Here is a 25,465-nt window from a genome sequence, read left to right as displayed (position 1 = left end):
ACATGAGCAGTTAAATGAGGCTTACTTTACAGAAACTAATTTAGTCTATTAGCCCATGGGTTTCAACGACCTTTTTTCTTTTTTTTTTTTTCTAGTTATACATGTACTTCTATCAGATCAAGTCTTTCCTTCAATTCAAGCAGAACAGCTGGGAAAAACATGAAATACAAATTGATTACAGTCCTCAAACTGAAATGCCATTGTTTATTTCTTGATTTACAGGTGGGAATATGGAAATGGATGTTTGGAAATACTGTGATTAGTGATAAAGAGCATTAAAACTACTTTGAGTTCTAACATAAGACTTGATTTTGAAAGGTCATACACATATATTGGAAATATTGACATCAACTAAAATGCAGGGTCTCAGCACCTTCCAGAACTGAACCTTTACAATATTGTTACTTAGGTACATAATAGAAATCTTTGAAGTTTAGCATCAAATGTTTTTTTTCTCTAGACCTCTAAATCATCTTAGGCTGTTGAACTTGAACAAATCATGTCGTGACACTAAAATATTCCTATAGCTCTGTTTCTGTTCTGTTCTAGATCAACAGCCTTAGAACAGTTTTCATTAACGTGTACAAGATATTTTTACTTCAGGCCTACAGGTAGGTCACTGTCTTCTGCAGTAAATCTGAATATTTCATTATGCTTTCTTGACACATGGAGGAGCTACGGATTAGGAAAAAGTGTGCCATAAAAATGTGCAGTGGTAAATGTCAGTAGTAAGTCACGTTATTCTTGTTTCCACACTGTTCTTACGTAATATTATTAGATTCAGGATATAGGATTATATAGATGTGTGTTTAAGTGACACTTCACTAAATGGATTTTCATTTTCTCTGGATATTGACAGCTGACCTCAAGAAAAGCAGTCTGTTTTGCTGCAGGAGGATGATGAGAAGCCTTATCACTCATTAACCAGTTTATATTTAGAACTTTGTATCTATTAAAATTATATAGAACTTTGACCCGTATAACTTTGCCTTAAGTGAGGTTTCATTCTACCAAGTTAATTGCAGTTTCTTAGCTGCTGATAGTGACTTAATTGCTCCTTAGCTAGTAATATCTTGTTGGGTTTTGTGAACTGTTCTTGACGAGCAGACGAAGTGAATGTTTTAAACAAGTATAACGGGAAAGAAGTCAAACCTGATAAGCAAGATGGGAGAAAACACTAAGCTCTGTGCATTGAAAACTTTGAATGATTGGCAGCACCAAGTTTATTGTTTTAACGCAAAAAAGTTGTAAGAGATGCTTTCCTCTTCACAGTAATGAGGCGTTGCTCTTTTGCTAGGCTTATACTTGTTAGGAAGTGACATTTTAGTTTTGTTCTTAAATTCAGTGTGGTCCACATTCATCCTGTATCATTCTTGCGTCCAAGAAGTGGAACTGCACTTGTGTAGTACAGCACTGATGTTGTCAAACTCTTAAACTTTGTGTTGTGAGTGACTTAGGTTTTTTCTCTGATGTTGGACATGCTTACTTAGTAAGTTAGAGTACCTTTAAAAAACTGTCCACCGTGCTAACAGCATGTCAGGTTAATTCAGCCAAGAGCTCTGTGGTACAGTGTGGTAATTATGTTTATCCTTTAAATACTTTAAAATTTCAGAATTTCTTGACATGACTACGCTTACGCTGGGTTAATTTAATAAACAGTTATATACATTGTGGAGTAATTAAAAATCAGCATTGTGATTGTTGACTATATTCAGCATAAGTGGGATTATAATACCAGAGTCTGAAGGAAAAAAAAAAAGAGCAAAAAGAAAAAAGAAAAAAAAAGCAGGCAGTTTTAAAGTATGCCCAAACAGAGGTGTAAGGGAGCATACAATACAAGTAATTTCCATAGAATTGGCTTCTAAATAGACAAAAGAGTGGGGATCCTGGTCTGTGGAACACTGTCATTTGGAGGTCTGTTTTCCTGAACAACAGAACTTGTTGTGGGGTTGTATTTTGTTTTGTTTTTTTCTTCCTCTCGCACTCTCTCACGGGTGTTCTCTGGCTGCATGATCCGTGATACAGAATTGGTGAGGATGTGTAGTTCAACTTTCCCTGCACATGAAACAGTTTTCTTCAGAAGAGAATTCTGTTACCAAGGCAGATGGCTTCAAGATCTTCTTTCAGCACAGAATTTACAAACATCATATGTGTCTTGACACTCCAGGGGTTTGTGTATATATAGGAGAGGTGGTGTATGCTAAGTGTTGATATAGCTAAAGACCGTTGGGTGCTTTTAAATGTGTATAGTGCCTCAGGTGCTTTGCTTGAAATTGCAAATGACTTATGATTAAATAGGCTGGTTTTGTGAACAGGTTCCACGCCTGTGTTCTCCAACTTCCATTCAACCAGCAAGTTAGAAACAATCCTTATTTCTTCCTAAGGATCATCTCTGAGACTGCATCATGCTGCTATGCTATCCTGAAAGCAAAAAATGCAGGTATAGTATGTTAATGGCAACGAAGTAGCATGTTTGGGTTTGTTTTTTTCCAAATAAACCATCTTGAATGTGCAGTCAGATCATGTCATTTTGAGATAAAGATCAAGAATGAAAAATATGGAGTGCATGATAGGAATCACAGTGCATTTTCTTTTTCTTAAACTCAAGTTCCTCAAGATACTAAAATGTTTCAGGTTTTAGTTTTCAGTCCTCTGCTGACATAAGAGACTTCATTGACTACATAAGTTTTTAGTAAAAAATCTTGGAGTGATTTTATAGAAGGAGAGGAGAGGTCAGACATACTTCTTAATGCTCATCATTTTCAGTAACATTATTTTCCTGTTCTGTCTCTAGGGGTTGCTTTAGGTAACAAAGGTGCATCTGGCGTGTTCCCTTCTGAGGCAGCAGAATGGCTCTGCTACCATGCCTTCACTGTCAAACTGGCAAACCACAAAGTTGTTTACAAATGCCTGCTTAAGCCCCTAAAAATCTGTAAGTATTCGATTATTTTTACAGTTTGAAATATGGTTAATTGTAATAAAACTTGGAATCTAATGGATTTTTTAACTTTCCTTATCATAAAGCGTTGTTCTAGAATGTACATTAACAAGCTTTCTGATTTTAATCAAATTTACGAAGTATAAGTAGGCAAATTAAAATGGTATGTTTTTCAGCACTGCATGTTCTAGAACCTTGTTCTTAAGGGACTGCTGTTGACACTTGGCACTCAGTAAGTTTGTACAGTTCAGAAAGCTTAATAAGATTGGGTTAATCATATAAGCATTGAGACACAGAGAAGCTCCTTCTCTCGGAGTTACTCACTGACATCAAAACCAGAGGCACCATGTCTGATCACTGCTGCTGAGAAGCCAGTTTTGTTCAGCCCTTCTAGAAGTACCCAGGGGAAGCAGCCCTGCCTCCAGGAAGGGACGAGATGGCTGCTTGCTTTGCTTGGAGAGAACAGAAACTGAAGAACTGAGCAGAGTATGCGGTAGTCATACCCAGTAGGATAATAGCTTCTCTGGGAGCTGTCGCTTCTCTAAGATCCATATAGAGCACATCTGAGTTTTCATCTCTAATGCTGAAGGTTTTGCTCTTTGGATCTTTGACTGGCAGACTGCAATCCAAGCCAAAGCTCCCTCATCCTTGTCTGTGCATGCTTTGCTGTTGAATCTGACAGTACGTTCAGGGTGGAGGTGCAGCCCCAGGCAGCCTTATTGTTCAGCAGAATCTCGTCTTCCATGGGTGTGTGCATCTGCCATAACAGTGGTCTCTGCTGTTCATAAAATCATACCACCACAGATACCAGAAAAAATGGGCTGGGAAGTAAAGGTGGAATTTTCCTAGTTTGAATAATGATTGTTGTTAGGTTCTGTCTGCTGTACCCATACAGCCCCTTGCCTAACCACAATACTGACCTGAAACTTGTATTTTAAGTTCTGTCTTACTTCTGGAAATCAGGCAGCATGTGTGGATGTCGGAGTAGCTGTGGTGGGGAAGTCACTGGTTCTCAGGTGTGTTCCTGTAAAGTTAGCTCAGTACCTCTATATGGCACAGCAATCTGTAGCACGGAGATAACCAAGGCTGGCAATAGTGCCTGTGTTGACTTAACAACTACACTTTTTGTTGTAATTTTGGAGTTTGTATCAGCTATGTAGAACCTATTACCCCAGTAAGATCATGTTGTTGACAGGAATTGATATAAACTTTTTTTTTTCTTGTGTCCCCGCGCACACCTTTCCATTACTTTCCATGGGAATTGATATCAAGCTCATAGGTTTTGGGGAGGAGGTTCTTCCCACTATTCCAAAACCTGTTAAATATCAACATCAGGGGCTTGGCAGTGTAAGTTGTCGTCATTCCTCAGAGTTAAGTATTTAAAACATAGTTACTGTTTAACATCCCTCCTATTATTACCAGTGGGGAAAGGAGCAAGAGTCTTTCCTTATCATGATAAGATATAAATACAACATCTGTCTCCTTTCCAAATACAGAACAAATGTTTATTGAGCACTTCTGCCTTTCTGCACCATTGACAATTTCGCCAACTCTGCTTAGGTAACGGATTTAAACTGTTGCTAGGATTTTACATGTTCTTCCTAATCTTTAAAAAGTCCTTTTATTGTCTATAATTCTATTGATGGTAGACTCAATGACCTTCTGTGTTTCAAAACTGTTATGTCCTCTTCTAAAAATTTCATTCCTGATTAAGAGGCTCATTTAGTCTCCAAAATTTTCCACCTTAAGGGTGGCTTTCCAGTTAGCCTCTCTTCTCTAACAAGGAAACACAGCAGGGAGAATTGCTGTTGCCAGTGTTATAGCAAAAGGTTCACTTTCCACATGATTTTATTTTTTTAAAATCTTTTTATATGTGTCAGTTCCAAGCATAGGCTACTTTGATGTCATATCTGAAAGTAAAGGGGAAAAGAAACAGTTTGGGAATACCTTCCTGCTGTAGGTAAACATTAGCAACCAGATAAGGACCTGTCCCTTGTCCTTAGCATTGTTTAAAATAGGGTCTTTCAAAGGAACTATGCTTTGACAGAAGGCCTTTTTTTGGTGGATATAGTTATTGAATAAATGGTCTTATACTTTTCAAAAAAATTTTAAAATTCTTAAATCCAAAGAGAGATGTGTTACAAGGACATAGTAGGAGGAATTTGCTCCTTGGTTTTCTTAGTTTGTTAATATTTTAACGTGCTATTTTGAACCTTTTTATTTATTAGCTTGATTTAAGGGCAGAAGAATAGCATATTTTATTACAGCTTTTTTATCCCCATATTCCAGGTGTTCCAACTTTTAAATTGGATTCAGCTAGTATTGATTTTATTACTTTATTAGCATTTTCCCTAAAACAGAATTGTTAGTTACTTGCAGTAGTAATGAATTGTTTCTGATATTTTGGTAGGTAAGATGCAGCTGTTCAGGAGGATCCCAAAGGATACTATGGCACTGCTGAAGACAGTGACGGAACCATCTCTTTGTCAAGATTTCAAAGCTATCCTGGACTAACTGACTGATGTTTACTTCATAATTTTTCCAGGTTTAAAAATAAATGCTGTGTCTTTAGGTGACTTTTCTCTGTAGTTCACTTCGGTAGAGTGGACTGATAGCAACTTCATTCAGAAGATTTCCATGTTTGCTTCTCAGATACCACACAAGGACTTAAAAAGAGCAGGCAGTTTTGTTAATACTTTCTTGTTTGTGTTTGCCTGTAAGTTCACAGGCTCTTTGAAGTAATTGACTTGGTTTCCTTCGGTAATTCCCGTCTTCTTGATGAAGACACCATTAAACTGTGTTCTGTACAAACGGATTTACTTTCTTGTTTCAGCATGTTGTTTCTTCAGCACATTCTTTGCTTCTCTGTGTTGCAGACTATTTTATAATAAATTGTCTGGTTAATTGCAATAATGTGTGCTTGTCTCCAATACCTTTATTTTACAGTAATCTTCAACATCCTGCCCAGCTGGGTTATATCCTGAAAGACAGTAACTTGCACAGGGCAAATGCATTTCATGGCAGTACCTAGCAAGATGTGCAAGATAAAGTTTTTATGCTTTGGAGAGCACAAGTAATAAATGCCAAATATTTAGTGCCAAAATTGGGTGTATTTGATGTATGTTGTATATATTTTGAACACTTGGTGATATAGAACGATGGTGGTGCATTTATGCCTACAAAACAAAAGTTCTTGATTAAATAGTATACTGAGTAGTTTACTCTTCTACCTGCATTTCCTGTTCTTTATTTAGACTTAGCTTTGGCTCTATAATGTTGCTAAAGGTACTGTCTAGCCCTGGTGCTTGCGTGTGGTGCAGGGCTGAATTTTGTCCTGTGGCTGCTCTGTTAAACCTTCCCATAATGTTTGGGGTTTTTTTTTCTCTTTCACACTTGTGTGTTGAATTTGCATTGGTCTAATGTAGAGCTATTTTATTAGGATTTTTCTGTCTCTATTATAGGCTAAATAGCAGCTGCTGGGAGGTTTTATCAAAGTAGATGGAGGACATCTTGCTGGAGTGAAACACAGTGTAGGCAACGTTACTCAGTAGATGTTGTCAAAGGATGACAGACCACCACCACACAGGAGTCAGTAACACAGCTCCTAGAAGCTGATTTGCGGTATTGCAGTCTGTCCATTAACATCACAGCTCACTTCAAACTGTCAAACATACGGAGTGTTACTCATACAGTTGGGGTGGGATTTTTTGCTATGAAGTGGCACAGTTACAAATAAAATTTAAAAAAAAAAAAAAAAGCCATAGAACAACTGCTCCTACTAGAGTAGAGAACAGCTGAAGAACAGCTCGGTTGCTCCCCAGTCAGCAGCTCAAACATTTAAAAACCCCTATCCCCCTCAATGTTCTGCAGTGATACTGGGGTGCGGAAACACTATCATGGATACCGTTGCGGAAGAGAGGCCTGGTGGTGCAGGAGTATTTACTTTATTGGATTGTGTGGCAGGAAGAGGCAGCGAGATGCTCCAACGAGGGCCTTGGCAGGGATGAGACTTGAGCACTTGAAGAACTTCCTACTCTTTGGCTGGAGCTGTTCCTACCTGTGGCTGTTCACTCCTTGCCGGACTTTCTTCAGCTGTGCGTTCATTCCTGCATACTTCTCTTCCCCTCTCCTGCTGTAGTAGCTGTGGGTGATACAGTTTTTGACTCTTTACCGTTTCCTGCACAGGCCCTGTGCATTTTGTGTGTCATGTTGAAGAAGGCTGTGCTGGGAGGCAGCGGTAGGGATGAATGCGTGCTTACTTTGTCCTTCAGAGAAGGATGAAGCAGAGGAGCCCAGTCATTTCTGGAGAGCTGACAAGTATGCCTATTTTGAAAGAATGGTCTGGAATAGGGGTTGGGCAGCCTGAAAGGATACCCCATGAGCCGGGATCCTACAGCACAAATCCATACAAGGAGGATGGGCCCCTGGGAAGAGCAGGGAGCCTTGCTGCAGTGAACAGTTGTCCCAAGGCAAACTTCTAGGGTGATCAAGAGTGTCCTGGATAACGCGGGTAGAAACCTGGAGCAAGAACTGTGCTCAATTGGTCCGTGTTTCAGAAAGCATTGCAGATAGGTGGGCTTGGGAGGACTAGAAGAAAACCTCTCTGCTCCCATCCAAGAACATGGTAGTTAATGATAGATTTCCTTCTAAACCCTTGAACTTAGACTCCTCCAGACATACCTTGTTGTATTGCGTATGTTTTAATGTTAAAGGTGGCAGTTTTTAATGTCTTTCAGCAAGCTCCCTTATGGAAACGGGTGAAGCTGTTTCCACCTTAAGACTCAGAACACCGGGTCCTGTTTCCAGCATCATTGCTTCTTTATGTGGCTGCAACATAAAGGATCCTCTAACACAAAGAATGCAGGGAATGTAAACTTCATTGACGGTTGGATTAGCCCATTTCCGCTCTGTGTCACAGTGGATACTGTGATAATAAAAACTGCCAATGTGGTCTCAGTTGAAGGTGTAATTTTGTAAAAATACGTAAAGTGTAATGCTTGCAATTCTCTGAGCCCATGCTTGCCTTCCCCCATAACTACTTGCTGAGTCGTCAGTTTTAAACAGTAACTGATGTTTCTGAAGGCTATTTGTAAACAGATGCAAATACAATGCAGAAATCACAAGAGAAGACTATTTAATTTTAAAATATCTTCCGCTCAAGAAGGCAAGTGAAAACAAGGCTGAAACTAGTATGTGTTTTAGCAAATGGAGAATTTGGAAATTTAAAGAAGAGCTGGCAGTCTGTGTGGAAACTTGCACTTGCTGCTGCGGCTTACGACAATTGGAAAAAAATGCTGTGAGCATATGTGTAAGGAATAGATCAACCGTAGCAATGGCATAGATTTAATGCTCTAAAGTGAGGTGTTTAGACTGTTGGGAAGGTAGAAATATTCCATAAAGCTACTTCTGTAAGGAACTGTTCTGAAAGAAATAGTGTGATATATTACGGTGGTAAAATATTTTCTGCTTAATTGGTAGCAAGGTAGTATGTTAAACAGCAACTGCCAACAGGAAACGTTTGGGTGGGTTGAGTAACTTGAGTCTGGAAATATTAAAAGGATTAGCTTAGGAGCATTCTGAACCTGTAACGTGGATTTTCAGCAATCATTAGAAAGCTAGGAAAACTGCAAAAGATTTGAGGGTTGTGGGGAGGTTAAGATTCTTTCAGTATTTAGGAGAAGCTAAGTAGAGAGTTTGAGAGCTAAGCCACTCAGTTTAAGTGCACTGTGCAACCTATGTGGCAAGTGTTGCAAACCACTGCAAAAGCCAGTGCTGGAGGCTTTGTATGGGGAGGAAGAGTGATAGGGCTGAAAATTGTTTTTAGTGTCTGTGCAGGGCTGGAAGGGAGGAATTGGACAGAAGCCCCTCTAGAGGAAATTGTAGCATCTGCATGTGTCCATCAAACGCATCCTTCTCCCCACTGCTTTCTTTTGGGAGGGGATCACGGACTGTGAATCTCAATTTGAGGTTGGTATCAAATTTTGTAATGTCAGGAACTGCCTGTGTTCCAGGAAGAACATACTTTTCTCTCTGCAGCTTTTCTCTGTTTATTGTTTTATGATAATTTGGATGCTTTGTTATTTATAGTGCTGTTTCAGTGCTATTTCCCAGGCTTTTTAAGTACCTTTAATAGGTACTTGAGCTCCTTGTCTTAGGGCTATGGATACTGCTGAAGGCTGAACATCACCGTGCTTGTGTCTGTCCTTTACAGATTTACCCCCAAAGAATGCAGGCTGTCCTTACAGCCTAGACAATTCTAGAAAAGTCTTTGCCTGTCAGAACAGTATGAGTTCACAGCAGCAAAGGAGATCTGATGGGATATGCACGTAAAAGATTGGGAGGAGAGTGAGCAGAAGTAGAAAGTGCTTAGCATGTAAGACTTCAACACAGATTCAGTTTCATGTTTGCATGTCCATGCTTGCTCAAGTAACAAAATCAGTCATGCTATTCAAGAGAAAAATGTACCTATAAGATGCTGTGCTTCATACGAATAGGAAGGGGAAGACTGTAGCATTACTTTTACTGGAATAAGGCTACAGTTCTGCCACAGGAATTTTAGTAAAGGTCACATCAGAAGCACACAGAAGAGAACAGAAAATCAATGTTCCTGCAAGAGTTGCTCAACACATTTTCTAAATGCCTACTTCAGCTAAACAGTAACTTCAGGTAGTGCATTTCCCTGTTGTGAGTTGTACTTAACTGGAGCTGAAAATTGTCTTCCCCGAGTCCCATCCCAGGCTGAACTGTGTGTCTGGCGACCCATGAAGTCTCCCTTCTGGTGAACGGGAAGGGGCAGCTCAAAAGCCAAGAAGTCTGTGAGTGCCGTGACAGTGACTTGAAATGGATTTATAGACTTGAAAGTCTTGTATGTGTAGTTTAATTCTTTTCTCGGCTTGTGTCTCTATTAGTTGGATGTGTTTTTCTTTAAGAACAGATCTCTGACCAAATACTTAAACCTGCTGCATATACTCTGCATATATGATTTTAATGAACATCTAGCTATCTGTAGTCAGACATGAATAATAGAGTGTACACTTTAGTTAATTAAAAATTCTTATTTATGTATTTGCAGCCTTTATATGAAGATATGCTCAAAATCGCAATTTTATTGGGGTTTTTTTATTAGTCATTCTTTATGAAAGCCTTTTTTACTCATAACCTTTCGAATTTAATTTGGAACAGGCAGAGCGGCAATTGAAGTATTCCATGTCATTGTCAACAGCCTTTACAGTACACAGCTGCAGAAGATCAAGAAGTTTGCTTGGACCTCATGACTTGTGAGGTTCCTGCTAGGAGAATCTGTATTTCCATGCTGGGGTACCTGCCCCTCTATTGACTTGAAGGGCCGGGGCTGGTGGCAGGCTACCATGGGGAATTGCTGGACAACATCATGCAAACCATTGGCCAAGTCCATGGCGCTCAGAAAAAAAAACATGTGGAGCCCAGGGTGACACTGCTCATCCCACAGTAGTGGAAGGGCCAGGAGGCTCTGGCCTGGCAGCTGCTGTGCACACAGACAGTTCACCCGTGCATTTCCTTGCAGCAGGCAGAGGCACGGTGTGCTTTTGATCCTTCAGTGGATCCGGTGTGACAGACTGGATGCCACTGTTGCTAGTACTATTGCTGCTTCAGGAGAGTCTTACTGTCCAGGCTAGTTGCAGGACAGGAGGTTGCAGCAGCAGCTGTGTGAGGGGGATACTAAATCTAAAAAAGAAAAATCTAAAAAACCCCAACAAAACCCAGCCTCTCTCTCTTTACCCTGCTCTTTCCTTAAGCAGCAAGATAAAAATCATCCCCACCTCCCTCCCAGACTTCCCCTTGTTACCCATTATGAAGCGCTATTACTGCATAGCCTATCACAAGGCTAAATACTGAAATTGCCTCCATTTTCCTTAATCTTCCTCTTCTTGCCTTGACTCTTAATTACTCAGCCTAAAGGCTTTGTTGTACCTTATCCTCACATACTTTCCCTATATTTTTTCAGAGGCTGCTGGTTGCTCAAGTATCTTGGCAAAAGGAATCCTCAGGAAAGCCTGTTTTTAAGTAAAGTTTAACTTAATTGTCATGTCATGTAAGGTTGCAGCTCACTGAGAGGCTTCCATACATCTGCACTCTTATTACATATTCAGTTACTGTGTTCAGTATGAGAAGTTAAGGGGAAAAAATTGGGGACATTGGTTTTCACAGTATTTTCCACTACAATAAATTCTGGAACCTGCTAAGGTAAGAGAATAATTACTCACATTTACTTAATGTACATTCTTTTAATTGCTGATGCTTTATTTTTGCTCTTTGCAATGTGCAAGAATATGAAACAATCATAAAATAACTGCTATTTAAATGCATATAGGGTTTTACAGAAAGTAGTGTGTAGTGGACAAAAGGAGTCCTTGCTCTTCAAGAGCTTCCATTCTACATCTCTCAGAGAGGAGTCAGTGAATGAAACTGTAGGTGCTTGTGTTTCAATTTTTATGTTGCTGATCCTTAGGAACAGGCTCTTTATTTAGAAGAGAAGTGAAGGAAGACAAAGGATGCATGCAATAACTAGCAGGCTTTCCAAGTTAAAAGTCTGGTTGGCGAGAGACATGAAGTTGGTAATGCGTGAAAAGGGTTAAAGCAATGGGGCTGGTACTTGGTCAGTGTGTAGGACTCAGGACAAGATGTAGGAGGGGACAAGATTAATATAACTGTTATGAAATTGATTGAAAATAAAGGAAACACAGCAGCTCTGTTTATAGAGTGCTAGGGATTGGCTGTAAGCATATGAACTGCATAAACCAGGTTGGTTGGGTGATACCATACTACAGGTAATCATGTCTAACAAAGGTTGTCTTATTTTTTCTTACAGACAGATACAACAGGTATTTATTATTTTGGATAAGAAAAGTTGCTGTTAGCCCCCTGACATGAAAACACTTCTGGTGGTACAAAGCTTGGGTCCTTTCTTCTGCACGTTCGTTTGATCAGATGGAAGAGTGCTACCAGAGGTACAAACACACAAGGAAGGACAGCTAACAGCACACAGATGGCCAGTACCCAAGGTGGATAGACTTTCTCCTCTTTCATAGGGAAGTCTTCCTATGGAGATAAAAAAGCAAGCAAAAGAAATAATTGGTAGGTACAATTACATTTTGCTATGATTTCCACATGCATTTTCTTATGCTGTTATAGTAAGAGGAGCAAAAGTTTGACTCCTGCTCTATGGTAGCTTTCATTGGCCATGTCCTCTGTATACCCTTCTCCTGGGTCTCAAAGATGGCTGTAAATGTTTTATAGTTTCAAAGACTTATAGCTGGAAGTGTGAGATACTCCTAGGGATGCAAGGGTTGCCCCAAGAGTTATCAAACTTTCACCCTCCCTTGGTTAAGCTCTGATTATTCTTGTAAGTACTCAAAGCTTACCTGCTTTCAGCAATTACCAAGCATGATCTTTGCCAAATAGGAAAGATTACATCTTTCCGTGAGGGTGGCTGCAATCCTCATGCAGTTTAAGGCCAGAATTGATTTTCAAACCCCTATGCAGAGTGTATTTGAGAAGTATGCAAGAAACTGCAACTGATGTGAGATAGTGCCATCCAGATCAAATGTTCTCAGCATTGACACCTCTTTGGTGCTGGATTAACCAACACTGTTCTCGGACCACTGCCTCCCTCCCTGTCTGCCTGTCAAAGTTACGCATTCATATATTCATCAGGGCCCCAGGGATATCAGTAATTCTCACTGAGAAGTGTTTTCATCCCCAGCATCTGTTACAGAGCTCTAAAGCTCTGCTCATGCATTTGTTCCACCTCTGAACCCCCTGTAGGTTTGGAGTCTCTGTGAGACATTTCACTTCAACAGTTCTCTGCATTACGCACATCCGAAAGAAATATGGAGCACGGCATATGTGGGTTGTCTCAAGAAGAGGCCCTGTTAACAGGAAAGCATTTCAGTACATGTAACCTTGTAACCTCTGTGCCTGCTGGAGCCTTCTAATTCTGAGCATTGCATCACTTCAGGCTGCATTACGTAGGTAAGCAGTAGATAGCAATGATTTTAAAGGATCTGGTAAGGGAGAACAGTATACAACTCTTGCATTTATTAAGTTTAGAAAATATTTGGGAACATACATATTTAGGGTTCCAGGCTGCATAGGTTGGCGGCTTCTGTATCTGAAGACTAACAAAGGCCACGAAGACAATTAGCAGGAGCAGAGGGCTAATAAACCTCCATGTGATCTGCCAGTAGAGATTGGGTTTTCGTCCAGTCATCCACTTCACATCTTTACTGAACCTTTTAAGAGGAGGCATGTTTATGATGATGTAAGTAACAGTGGTAACAGTTTCACTTTTTCATTTTTTTCCTATAAGTTTTAAACACATGGTACAGCTCCCTAAATCTTTTCTATTCGATACCCTTCTTTAATAACTTACTACAGACTTAAGTAAATAATAATATCAATAAAGTAGGTCTTTATTGATCCCTACCAGGGATGAATGATCAGTTTACATTCTCAGTTTGTATTACCTGAGCAGTTAGTCTATGGTTTCTAAGGACAAATAAGTGATTAAAATATTACAGCAGTTCTGTAGAACTATTCAGACTTTTAAAAAAGACAAAATTACCAAGGAAGCAAGCATAGCTCATCAGTAGGAAGTCTGAATTAACCAGCACCAAATGAATCAAATCAGGTCAGGGGGAAAATTATTGCAACCTGAGCCAGCTTTCTCTGCAGTCAGTAGTGGCAGTCATTTGGACGTGGAGCTGATCTTTTACATATACCTCTTGCAGTTTTGTACATTGAATGGGCAGTAGATACATGGTTCTGGGTTTGATAGTTACATGATAACCTGTGTCTATCAAGTTGGGAGAAAGTTTTGTAATCTGGAATAGGAATTGTGATTTGTGTGTGTGTGTGTGTGTTCAAACACCAGCTTTGTCTTCGATTCTGTTAATCTAACTGAAGATACTGGAAATTCTGCTGAGAACTAGGAAAAAGTGATTTTACTATGCTCGTATCCCATAGTAACAAAGAGGAAAAGGTATATGTCTACTAGCACAACAGAGAAAATACAGATGCTGTGGAATCCAGAGTCTGTTGTAGCATGTGAAACCAGATTTTATTGCTACCTCTGCATCGTGGAAGATTGAGGCTAGCTGTATGTGCAGCAAGAGGGATGTGCAAAATTGTTTATGACGATATAGCCTGGGGAGACAACCTCTGGAGTTGTCACTATTTAACATGGGAAATGCTCCAAGGATCTTAACAGTGCATCTAAAAAATTTAATGCAGGGACTTTATCTGTAGTTGAGGAAGATGATTTTTTTCTTCAGTTTCTTATTTTTAAAATCATAGCCTATGGTAAGACTTAAGTTGGGATGATACTGAAACACCTTGATATGCAACAGCACTGGCCAAATGTGAGTTCATTACCTATACAGTATACAAACTGATCCATAGAAAATCAGGACCTTCATGATCCCAATGCCAGAGTAAGAATTGGAAAGGTGAAGTCCCAGCATGTAACTGAGTAAATTATAGAGGGCAAAAGATTAATCTTTATTGAGAATTGGGGAAATTTCTGGACTGGAAGGGCCCTGAGTAGAGAAGGAAGGTTTATTCTAAATCAAAATGAGATAAGGTTCCTGGCATTTACAATTACAAAGGATATAGGAAAGCTTTTAAACTAAAGAATGAATTTAATTAGTGTCTGTGACTGCAGAGATTCTCAGCATGCAGGTTGAGCCTTTTAACGTGGGGGAGTTACTGCATGTTGCTTATTACGAAGTTTGAAGGGGAGAATAATGATAAACAAAAAATACAAGAGTATACAAAAGGGCAGCAACAGGAGGATATTTGAAAGATGGTGTAACTCCTCCTGGCTGAAGAACTACAATGGCTGTTGACTTTCTAGCTTTAAACTTAAACTTAGGATCTCCCCTTCCATAAGTGCTATGCAGAGATTATCCTTCCTGTTTTACAAATATAGGAGACTTGAAGCAAAGAATGATAACTACACTCACAGAATTGGTAAGTGTAACAGAAATAAGTTAGTACTGTATACCTGCATGTAACATACATGGATTGAGAGGAAAATGCATTTGTCTCTTATGAGAAAAAAATTCCATGTTTCCAACGTACCTTTTAATTTTATAGACATACGCGACCCCAATCACTTCAAAGAAAGCGATGACTAGAAGAGGCAACGAGCCTGCATAGCTGTCAAAAATGTCAATCCAGTAACTTCCCGAACCCAGTGTAAAACACAGAGCAATGATGAAGCAAATTAGACATAATATACCTGAAGGGAAAAAAGATATCTTTGTTACTGGAGTACTGAACTGAACTTAGTAAGTACATTTTTGTTCTAAAGTATTTTTGCTCTTGTTCTAGTGATTTTTATTCTTTCTCCCTCTATGGAGCTGCAACAAGTTGGTTTTTTCCTTAGGGGAGGAGCTAATATCACTTCCCAAACACAGTTTTCCCCTGTGTGATGGCCAAGAGGCACCACTCTGTTGAAGGACGAATGCACCCGTGTGACTCGGAGCATCCCTCAGTTGTTAGTACTTCCAGCAGACAGCCTGGGCTGCGCTATGCTGTTTCCCTATGTTAATTTTTGACTGATGTAGTGAGTTTCAAGTGCCCTCATTTCCATGCAGTCACAGGCTCAAAGCACAGGCAGCCGGCACCTGAGAAATGTAAGGGCTCCCTGGATTTCTGTCCCCGCATTTCCTCAAAGGGCCCAGAGCTACAAATATGTACGTCCCTTATGTCCCAGCATGTATGGTTTAGGTTTCGCCACGCTTCTGTACAGTCAGTTCCCTGTTAGCCAAGATATAGATTTGGGGTAATTGAGAGAAAAAGTGGGAAGGAAAGTGTTGCTGGATGCAGACATGGGCTGCAAATCAATTTGTGTGTCCTTGTGCTATGTGCTTGTTTCTGACTCTGAGACAGCCTTTGGTTCAATGCTGTGTAAAACTGGCTCCAGACTTCTTTTTTCCCCAAAAAACCAAAAAGCTCATAATTGGAAAATCAACTTCAAAATAATATGGTTACCTCATCAAGTTGTAAATAAATTTGTTTCTACATGAAAAGTTGTAAAATGAGAAGGATATAACTTAGATGCTACAGGAAGACCCTAAAAAAGGCATGACAGCAATATTCCCCATAAGAATTTAAAAGGGCACATTGCAGAATTGTTAATCCATTACTTCAAACTGCCGGAAGGTTTTCTAGACCAATTCTTCTAGACCAATTTCACAGTAGGATCTCTCAGACTCTCACCGAGTCTGGTTCTTGAGGAGCAGGTTGGGTTCAGTAACTGTCTCTGGTTGAAAAGATTCCAGTTTTGGTGCAAGAACAGGATCGCACACACTCATTCCTTGGTTTCCAAGTGGTAATCTTCTACTCTGGTGTGTTCACAGTAAATGTGAAATAATCTGTAGCAGCATAAACCTGAATGAAAGAGGGATGAATTGACCTATCTTACAGTTGCGACGATGTGGTAAGTTCGTGCGCAGGTGGTTATGGCAGACCAGCTGATGTCACTGGTTGCCTTGAAGTGACTTGTTTAGATGCTAAAGGCTTACATGAAGACAAGGCTCTTCCTGTTGTCTACAACAGCTCAGAGTGAACTTGACTCCAGGAATAGCAATTTAACAAGCTTTCTCAGACTGAAACAGCTCTTGCAAGCTAAGAAAAAACCTGGCAAGAGCAATATAATACTGTCATCTGACAGCTTCTGCCATAACTGCTACCTCATCTGTGTGCTTATCTTCTGCAAACACAATCCACTGCCCTTACTAATGCTCTGAGGTAGCTAAGTTAATATTACAAATTTTTAATCCCTCTATGATATTTGTTAAGCAGTTGGTAGTTTGCACATCTACAAAGAAGCCACCTTCTTTGAACAAAGCAAAGCAAACACCTTACCAGATAATAGCTCTTTGGGTATTGATTTAGATATAATTTGAAGCTCTAGAAGAGGAGTGAAGACTCCCTCGATGTTCCCAAACATAGAAGAAAGGCCCAAGCAGAACAACATTATGAAAAACAGGATGGCCCAGGCCTGGGAGCCTGGCATTAGAATGACAGCTTGAGTGAAAATGATGAAAGCCAAGCCAGTTCCCGATACACTCTGCAGAATTCATAAAAAGATAAAAATACGCATTATAATGGCATAAATGTAGTTTCTTATGCACATAGAATTATAACACACTTCTGTCCTTCCCTGGAGTTAAGGGTGCTGGTCAGCCTGTCAGGCTCTGTGGCAGCCAGCAGTTGAGAAAATGGGTAGTGGGAAGTGTTTGTGGGGATTTTAATTTCAAATGGTCTATCAGAGATGTGTAGACAATCATAGAACAGAATTTTAGCTTGCACAGAGAGATGGGTCCAGAGCAAAGCAGATCTGAGAGTTGTAACTGAAGTAGCAATTGTTTTGCTAAAACCATCTTGAATATGTTTTTTTAAAAATCTGTGATGTAATAGCTGCTGGAAAGAAAAAGATGAAAATAAGGATATGATTGCCACTCTGGTAGCAAGAGAGTTGGTGAATTGTTGATCACAAAAAACCACATAATTTCCAGGGCAGAAAAGGCTATTAGGGAAAACCCCAATTTCAGCCAAATGTCTTGAATTGAGTCTCCCAAGGACAAGAATATTTAAATCTAAGCATTGAAAAATGCTAATGTTGCTCTAATTTGGAAGTAAAATATGTCAAACTGTATAATCAGAAATGGGTGCCATTGGAGGAAGCCAGACAAAACAGAAATTGACTTGTGTCAGGGCTGGAATGTCATCCTTGGACTTCTCCATCACGTGAGTGAAATAGCCTATTTCACCATCATTCTGTGTTAAGGCTATCATGCATTAGCACGCTGTCTCTAGCAAATGTGTCCATCCTTTTGTCGTAAGATTTTATTTTATTTTTTTCTCAAGCTCCTTTCTTTCTTATTCTCTCCTCCAACCATGGTCCTATTCTTTTCTCATTAGGTGGTAAGGACTTGTAACAAGGGAGTACAAATGGATGAGTAGTAAATGAGAATAACAGGACTGGGTGAGCAAGTGGAATGAGGTTGGAGAAGTAAACAGAGAAGAAACATCTGGTTTAGTGATAGGGGAAGTGTTTTAGGAGGGTTGGAAAGGAAGGAAAGGGAGGGGCTCATGATATATTTTGGTGGGGGGGAGAGGGGTTGAGGGGAAAAAAAAAAATTAATATATTGGTGGAGCCTGTGCAGAGAGGAGGAAAAATAAAAGGGAGAGGACAAGAGGAAATAGAACAATGGGGAAAGGAAGATAAAAGAGAAGGCACTGATAAGATACATTCCTTGTGGTCATTATGTGATTGAAAACAAACAGTGAACATTTTAATAGATTTTTTCCATACTTTCCTAAATATGGATTTAGGAAACTCCCATTCAGCATCCTTTTTCTTTAATCTTTCAGCTAGATGTGTTTCCTCTGCTGTGCTGTAAACCAAAGTAGGACTTTGTAAAACCAAAAGCAAACTTGTAAACCAAAGTAGGACTGAATCTAGTGTTCATGGTAGGCTCCAGGTAGGACCACCTTTGAAGACTAGTTTTGTGATAATAATGTGTAATTTTGCATGCCATACTAGACAGCTTTGTGTTCAGACTGTCCTACAGCAGTGCTATTATTTCAAATTTTTAAAAATTGTTTTGTTTCATGATTATATGTAATATATTCATTACAAGTAGAATAAAGTGCAAGTACTTATAAGAAAAAGGAAGATACCAGTCCTTCTACATATTATGTTTAAGGGTTACTTTGTTGAAAGCAATTATGCTACCTGATCAAGAAATTCTTGAAGGTCACAGCTTTTCAGTTTGAGTCCAGCAATTTTTTCTGGATATGATGAATTTAGGAAACTAATCCAGGCTGTATAGTTCTGTCTCATGATGCTTTCTTCCGGAAGATCAAATTCATTGATGATACTGATAATGTTCCTGCCAGAGAAGCCAATGTATCGTTAGTTTAAATGTTTGGAGATGATGTGGCTGGAAATGCTATGCCATGCGTTCAGATGTTAATAGAAAGTTGTGTTTACTTTCTGTGCTATTATTTACAATATAAAGGAAAATATTAAATGAGGACTTATATATAAAATAGTTAGGAGAAAATATTCGGACTATTTAATGTCTTCTCTTTCAGATACAAACTCTGACTACTTTATGCAGACGCAGCCTCTAAAATATTTCTGTTTTTATTTTATCAGCCCTCCAGACCATTTCCACCATTTGTGTTTAGTAACTTAGTGAATCTGGTGGAATAGGAAGAAGTGTTGGGTTTTTAACTACTTCTAATGCTAGTCTGGATTGACATGTGATCCTTGATGCACCACTTGCAATGCATCGTTTTATAATTTTTCTTGCATCTTACAAATGCTACCCCTGATCATGCTTGCCTCAGTACCATAATACTTTCTATTTTTATATTAGACTTCTCCATACGGATGCTTTTCCTTTTTAGTGAAAATAAACTCTCTAAATGTATGTTTTTCAACTAACACATTATCTATTTAGGCATTGAAACCACAGTATAACACTGGAAATGCAAGTTTCTCACCTGTCCAAGCAGTCCCAGTAGCCTGTGGTTGCTTTAAACCCCAAAACAGAAAAGACTGGGATGGAAGCGTAGAGGGACGTCATGCTGTTCACAATTGCTACTGTCACAGCATCCTTTTCACAGTCATTTCTAGAAATAACATTCAAACAAGTGAAGTGACTAAAAAAGGCGGTATTTTATCTGTGATTCTCTCGGGTATTTCTGCAAACATTTTAGTTTTTTAGATTCGCCCCCCCACCCCTTCCTGTTAGAAAATCTATTTGGCCTTTTAGAAAGACAACAGCTGATAAGATCCTTTAGGAAAAAAAAAGATCCTTTATAATATCCTAAGGAAAGGGTTTTGAAAATTTTAGAAAATTGCACAAAATGCAGCAAGAGTTTAGCCAATTTATAAAGGTTGTAGTTCTACTTACTTTGGTGGATTGTAGCTTGAGAATGCAATAAGCCCTCCAAAAGCCAGAGAGAGAGAGAAGAAAATCTGGGTAGCTGCATCAAGCCATACACGAGGATTTTTCAAAGTGTTCAGCTGAAATAATTGGAATAAATGCATGAAATTAAAATTTCTTTTTCTCTCCTAGTTCTCTTAGCTCATCTCTTATTTCAGTTCTGCAACTGTGAGTTGTGTTGCCATTTAAATACACTGAAAATAGAAATTAGTACAGAACATGTCAGTAAAGCAGGTGTTTCTGAAGACATAATTTGGTCTGTTTAAATGTATGTAGTAATTATAGAATCTGTTTCATTGTACCTCTTCTGTCTGATGATAAGAATGTGTTTCTAAATGATAGGCATTAGGCGCACAATAGGGACAGTACCTTACATTTTTCTTCAATTTATTTCTTTTTGTTAATCCACATACTCGGTAATCTACAGTTTAAGAATATTGTCTTCCTAAAACTGTATAAACAAATACTAAGCCTTCATTGTTTTAAGACACAGAGCGATTCCATAGCTTTCCAAATTCACTTAAAAAAAGGAAAAAAAAAATACTAAAAGCCCAAGCAAACAAGAAGAGGATATTCATTAAAGAGAGCATCTTAGATTCAAAGTACTGTGAAAATAACAATGAAAGATAAAAGGGCAACATAGGAAAAATAAGGAAAAAGGAGAAATTGACAGAGTGAAATTTGAATTTTGATGTAAGGGCGACATGATAGAGGAAACTAAAAGTCAGTGATTGTTGGATTACAGAGAATAATATGCAATTTTAAATAGCTGCACTAAGAAGGAATCTTACCATTAAAACCAGTCTAAAAGCAAAAGATAAAACATAAGTAATGAGCAAAATGTAAATGTGGTCAATAAATATTAGTTTCCTGCAGAAACTAAGAAGTGGAGTGTTATATTCATACCCTACCAGGTGAATTACTTTCTGATCTGTTATCAGGTAGGGGGAATAGAAACCAGTATTAGTCAAGAATGAGTGTTTTAAAAACCAGCTTGCCCAAAAGTAATACTGGGGCCATAGAGTATTTCACTCTGTTTTACATCAGTCGGAGTCAAATCTGCATCCTAGTCATGCAGGGCGAATTGTGTCTTTCCCGTGTTGTGTCTATGTGCCTGCGCTATTGATGCTCGTACATGACTAGGAACGCTTGTAGGAATGATCCTCGTAGGAGCATTTGTAGGAACGAGGGGTAGGTATGCCAAAAGACCCTTTGCGTTTCTCTGAAACTGGCCTGAGCTTGAAGAGCGAGAATAATGGATTCACCTCAGCGTGGATGGATGCAGTGAATGCCATTACTGCAGGCACTTTCTCCACAAGTATGCCAGTGCTTTGACCACAGCAGAACTGGTGTAACGTTTTTGGGCAACTTAGCATAGCAAGCAGATATGTGTAACCATTACTGGCTGAAATGCTTCAGCTTTGGCAACCCTTCTAGAGGGTTATTTTGAAAGATCATAACCGAACCCTCCAGTGCCAGAGTGCTCACTGGTAGGACCTTGTGCAGGTGCAGAACTTGAGTGCTATTGCAGTGCAGAAACTCAGCATTCGCATTGCTACGTGGCCTTCACACTTTGATTAAGTGCTGCCAAGTCAATTGTCAGTGCTGATAGATGCAACTGTTCCAAGTCTGGCTTTCTGACTGGGGACTTTGGCAAATGAGTCTGGAGATAAATGCATTGCATCTAGCACCAAAATAAACTATTGACTCTAAAAGATACTTATCAGCCCCCAAACATGAAGAAGTAGTGGACAGGCAAGCATGCCGTGGCAATGTCATTATCTGGTCTTAAGTAAATAATTATGAATCTAAATGTTATTTTGTATTTTCAGTAATATGACATACAGATTTCATAAGTGTGTCTTCAGAAGAAAAAAAATGTGCTGAAGCTAGAAAAATGCAGATGAAGATATAGAACCAGAATGTTAATGAATGAACGTGGGAGTAATGACGAAAGGAAACATAATTGCTCCCCCTGGGCGGTGAGATGTTTGGATACTTGAACACATGAAACACAGACGGAAACTTTGTTAAAACAGAACTAAAAAATCCTGGGATCCCTGTGATGTGTAGTTTTGGTGTAAAAGCAGCGATTGCTTTTCTCATAAGCAAGTGGCCAACAAGTAATACTACACTTAAAGACAGCAGTTCATTAAGGTAATGCTTTTGTTCTCCTTAATACCAGAAGCAATATGGACAGACCAGGTACCCTGAAAGGAGTTTTAAGTGTCCATTTACAGTAATATACCAGGTGTAAAACTAAACTGCAAAATAGAGGAAAAAATTACAAATTGCCTCTGTGATAGAGGATCTGGTGCCTGTGCCGCCTTTTTCTTTTTCTTGGCTATTCTCACTGCCTGTTAAATAGCTGCAGAGCTCTGGGCACAGGCATCAGTTGCCCAACCAAGTTCCTGGTATTGTTCATTGCCAGAGAACCCCCAAATATTTACAGTCTCTGAAGCTCTTTCAGATGTGAAAGAGCCTGGAGAAGGATGCATTTGTGCTCCTGAACCGGCACAGATGTCTGCAGAAGCTGAGCTGTATAGAGACCATTGCTGATGCTTGATGGAATCCCTTTTCTGCTGCCTCTGATTATTTTTTTTTTTCCCAAGAACATTTCCAAAAGTCTCTGTTCCAGCTCCTGTGTTGCTTCATCTTCGTACACCTTCTGCTTTCTCCTCAAGTTCCTGTGAGCGCATCTTCAGTATCTTTTTTGTTTCTTGGCAGCTTCACTTTCCAGGTAGCCAAGGATTTAGAGAGGGTGAGTAAATCATCAGACTTCTCCATGTCTGAAAGTCCGTGAAAAGAAGTATTCATTATTTGTTCTAGAATTTAAGCTGTGAAAGTGTGTCAGATGGCAAAAAGCCAACTATGTATTTCTGCATGAAAATAAAACCACAGCATGCCGTATTTAAAATCCATATGCATGCAGTTATTATTTGTGATATTTATTAATGAGAACTAAAATACACATTTGGAAAGTGAATAAACTTCAACAATGGTGGTTTGGAAAAAAAAAGTTAAATTCAGTCGGGTCATTATGATGTTGAAATAGGGTAAGATGTGACTTCTACCACTAGGTATTACTTTCTTTCACAGATTTTTCAAAAACAACAGTGAGGTGTAACAGTTACCAGAGAGTGGATGTGGCAACTGTTAGAGAGAAACTACAATTTCTGCTGCACTGCAAAGTTGGAAGAAAGTTGGAAAAGATTGCCTCCAATGAGTGGAGAATGTAAAAAAGATTGTGTCGGTTTTGTTTCTGTTGTGGTTTTTTTTTTTTTTTTTTAAAGCAAGCTCTGAAACAGGGAGTAGGTGAGCTAACTCTTACTTTATTTTGCTAAAACTTTACAAGCTTCCTGCAAAAAGACAGGAAAAAAGAAGAAAACAGCACGCACTTAAGAAATAAGTTTTACAGTTTTGTAAGCTAGCATGGTCTGGGTGGGCCAGCTAAATCTTTGCCAAAAAAAACCCCTACAAACCAACAACCATCTGTAAAACTCATTTTGGGACATCCACTGTGGAGAAGTGTAACAAGAAAAAAGCATGTATTTACTGATGGCTCTGGTGGGAATAGTTCCTGATTAAATAAGCTAACAGAAAAGGCAATATTGGTACTGCAGGTGTGGGCTAAGGGGAAGAAGAGAGAACAGAAATGTTGCAGTTGTATGCTTGCTTACTGTCTTTTTGAAGTCCTTGAAGTCCCCAAATCCTCCATAGCAGTTGGAGTGTTAGTTTAACAAAGCCTTCTCTCTGTCTTACACTATAACTTTCTATGCAATAGCAACACCCATAGCAGATATCACTTACCAGGCTGTTGCATCAGCTTTTCCATGTTAGTCGATAAAAACATAGTTTCATCACAAAAACCATCTTCAGATGACTCTTCAAGATATCCCCAGGATCTGCTTCCTCAAACTGACTAATCATTAACTGCAGGTTGATTGCAGCTGGATTTTCATTCTGACTTCTGGCGCCAGTCTACAAAATCATCCGGCTCTTCTTTTATGATGATCCGCTCCCCCTTAGCACTGCAATACCTTCAGGCTTTGTGAATACACACAAATCTAGTTTTTGCATTAATTTCATCTGTGCAATGATTGTAAGTCCTGAAGATGCCTGAACTCTTCCAGAGAAACCCGACAGCCAGGCTGAGACCAAATGTCAACAGCCCAAGCCCTGTTCTGGTTGTGTTGCCTAATCTGCTTTCTTCATTAAGACATTGCACCAAGCATTTGTTGTCCCGTCTGGGCCCTAGAAAAATGCAAATGCACGCCTTGATCTCCCGTGAAGACCAAGGTTGTCCTTTTTGAGCTCTGACAGTGTTCAGATGGCTGCCCGTGCCACTGGGCTTGCAGGGGGAGGGATAAAAGAGGTGTCTCATCTGAGCTTTCTCCTGCTGTTTTCCCTTTCCAGGCTGGCGTGTAACATACCTCCGGGCTTCTTGGATTATGTTTTCCTTAATGCCTGTGTTCCTGTTGTACGAAGGGAAAGGGAAATACCCAGTGCTCCTGTGGTGGGAAGCACTGCTGTGGCTGTGGAGGCAGAGGATGCTCCAAGACCATCTGTCAGTGGGTGCTGCTTTTCCTCCTCTACACTCGTGGCTTTGTGGAGCTTTTTAGCTTGAAGGCAGAGCTGTGAGAAGCCTACGGTTGATAGCAACCACCTGGTGCGACAATTGACTTTGCATTTGGGAAGGCTGCTAAGGACAGTGTAGAGAGATCCTTCTGAAATGGCCAGCATGTGGAGGGATCTGAGACTCCTGTCCCATTGGGAAGATGAGAAAAAATGAGAGGGGTATTCTCCAGTAGTTCTGCCTTTTAGGGACAGCTACAGTGGGGAGGAAAGCTTCAGCTATGGAGAAACAATGGTAGGAGAAAATTCCTTTCAACCTTAAAAAAAAAAAAAGTCATTTTGCAGTGTAATCCTGCAGTTGTTTTCCTTGTGAATTCTGGAAAGATTAAAGCTGTGTAAATTCTGTAGCATTGGCAGGTAAATCCCATCTTTATCATGTGTAAAAGAGAGATGATTCTGTTTGTGAAGTGCATCAGTTTCACTTACACATTCAGGGCGGAAGCACCCATAACATACTCAATTTTCCAGTATTTTCTGATATGCTTATTACTGAACTGTTAAATACTTTCCTGCTTCTTTTCTTGCTAAAGTGTATTAAAGTACTAAATCACTTCATCTCAGAAAAAAGAGCTTAGCTGAGCTCTTGGATAGGGAGCTAGATCAGGAGTTGCTGCAAAATGAATATACAGTGTGAGATGTGAGGGGGAGAAAAAGGAAAAAACAATTATTTCTGACTATAGCAGCAATACTTACATTAGGGGTGAAGAGGTAAGCCAGACCATCAGCAGCTCCTGGTAGAGTGAGTCCATGAATAAGGAATATGGTTAAGACCAGGTAAGGAAATATTGCTGTTACATAAATTGCCTAAAGTAAGACGACAGACAGACAGTTACTGACAATAACATTGATAAATCCTAGCTAAGTTCTTGCAACATACAATCCT

General features: G+C 39.5%; 2 protein-coding genes across 2 annotated transcripts in view; one reads left to right on the top strand and one right to left on the bottom strand.

Annotated features, from left to right (window-relative positions):
* The window catches only part of TERT (telomerase reverse transcriptase), a 32,500-nt gene extending 27,048 nt beyond the window's left edge, over nucleotides 1–5,452 (top strand). Inside the window, exons 12-16 of the mRNA XM_075704650.1 lie at nucleotides 96–222; nucleotides 550–611; nucleotides 2,316–2,440; nucleotides 2,795–2,932; nucleotides 5,349–5,452. Coding sequence (XP_075560765.1) covers nucleotides 96–222; nucleotides 550–611; nucleotides 2,316–2,440; nucleotides 2,795–2,932; nucleotides 5,349–5,452 — 556 coding nt within the window. The remainder of the gene's footprint in view (nucleotides 1–95; nucleotides 223–549; nucleotides 612–2,315; nucleotides 2,441–2,794; nucleotides 2,933–5,348) is intronic.
* A 6,354-nt stretch (nucleotides 5,453–11,806) lies between these two features.
* LOC104028806 (sodium-dependent neutral amino acid transporter B(0)AT3) overlaps nucleotides 11,807–25,465 on the bottom strand; it is a 29,313-nt gene continuing 15,654 nt past the window's right edge. The window contains exons 5-12 of the mRNA XM_075706442.1: nucleotides 25,276–25,386; nucleotides 19,915–20,027; nucleotides 19,502–19,630; nucleotides 18,726–18,882; nucleotides 16,850–17,054; nucleotides 15,059–15,218; nucleotides 13,047–13,209; nucleotides 11,807–12,016 (exon numbers count right to left, since the gene is read on the bottom strand). Coding sequence (XP_075562557.1) covers nucleotides 11,807–12,016; nucleotides 13,047–13,209; nucleotides 15,059–15,218; nucleotides 16,850–17,054; nucleotides 18,726–18,882; nucleotides 19,502–19,630; nucleotides 19,915–20,027; nucleotides 25,276–25,386 — 1,248 coding nt within the window. The remainder of the gene's footprint in view (nucleotides 12,017–13,046; nucleotides 13,210–15,058; nucleotides 15,219–16,849; nucleotides 17,055–18,725; nucleotides 18,883–19,501; nucleotides 19,631–19,914; nucleotides 20,028–25,275; nucleotides 25,387–25,465) is intronic.

This window comes from Pelecanus crispus, chromosome 2 (assembly GCF_030463565.1).
Source record: "Pelecanus crispus isolate bPelCri1 chromosome 2, bPelCri1.pri, whole genome shotgun sequence".
In the NCBI taxonomy this organism is placed as follows: domain Eukaryota; kingdom Metazoa; phylum Chordata; class Aves; order Pelecaniformes; family Pelecanidae; genus Pelecanus; species Pelecanus crispus.
Note: the sequence above shows the minus strand (reverse complement) of the source record. Positions and strands in the feature narration are given on the sequence as shown.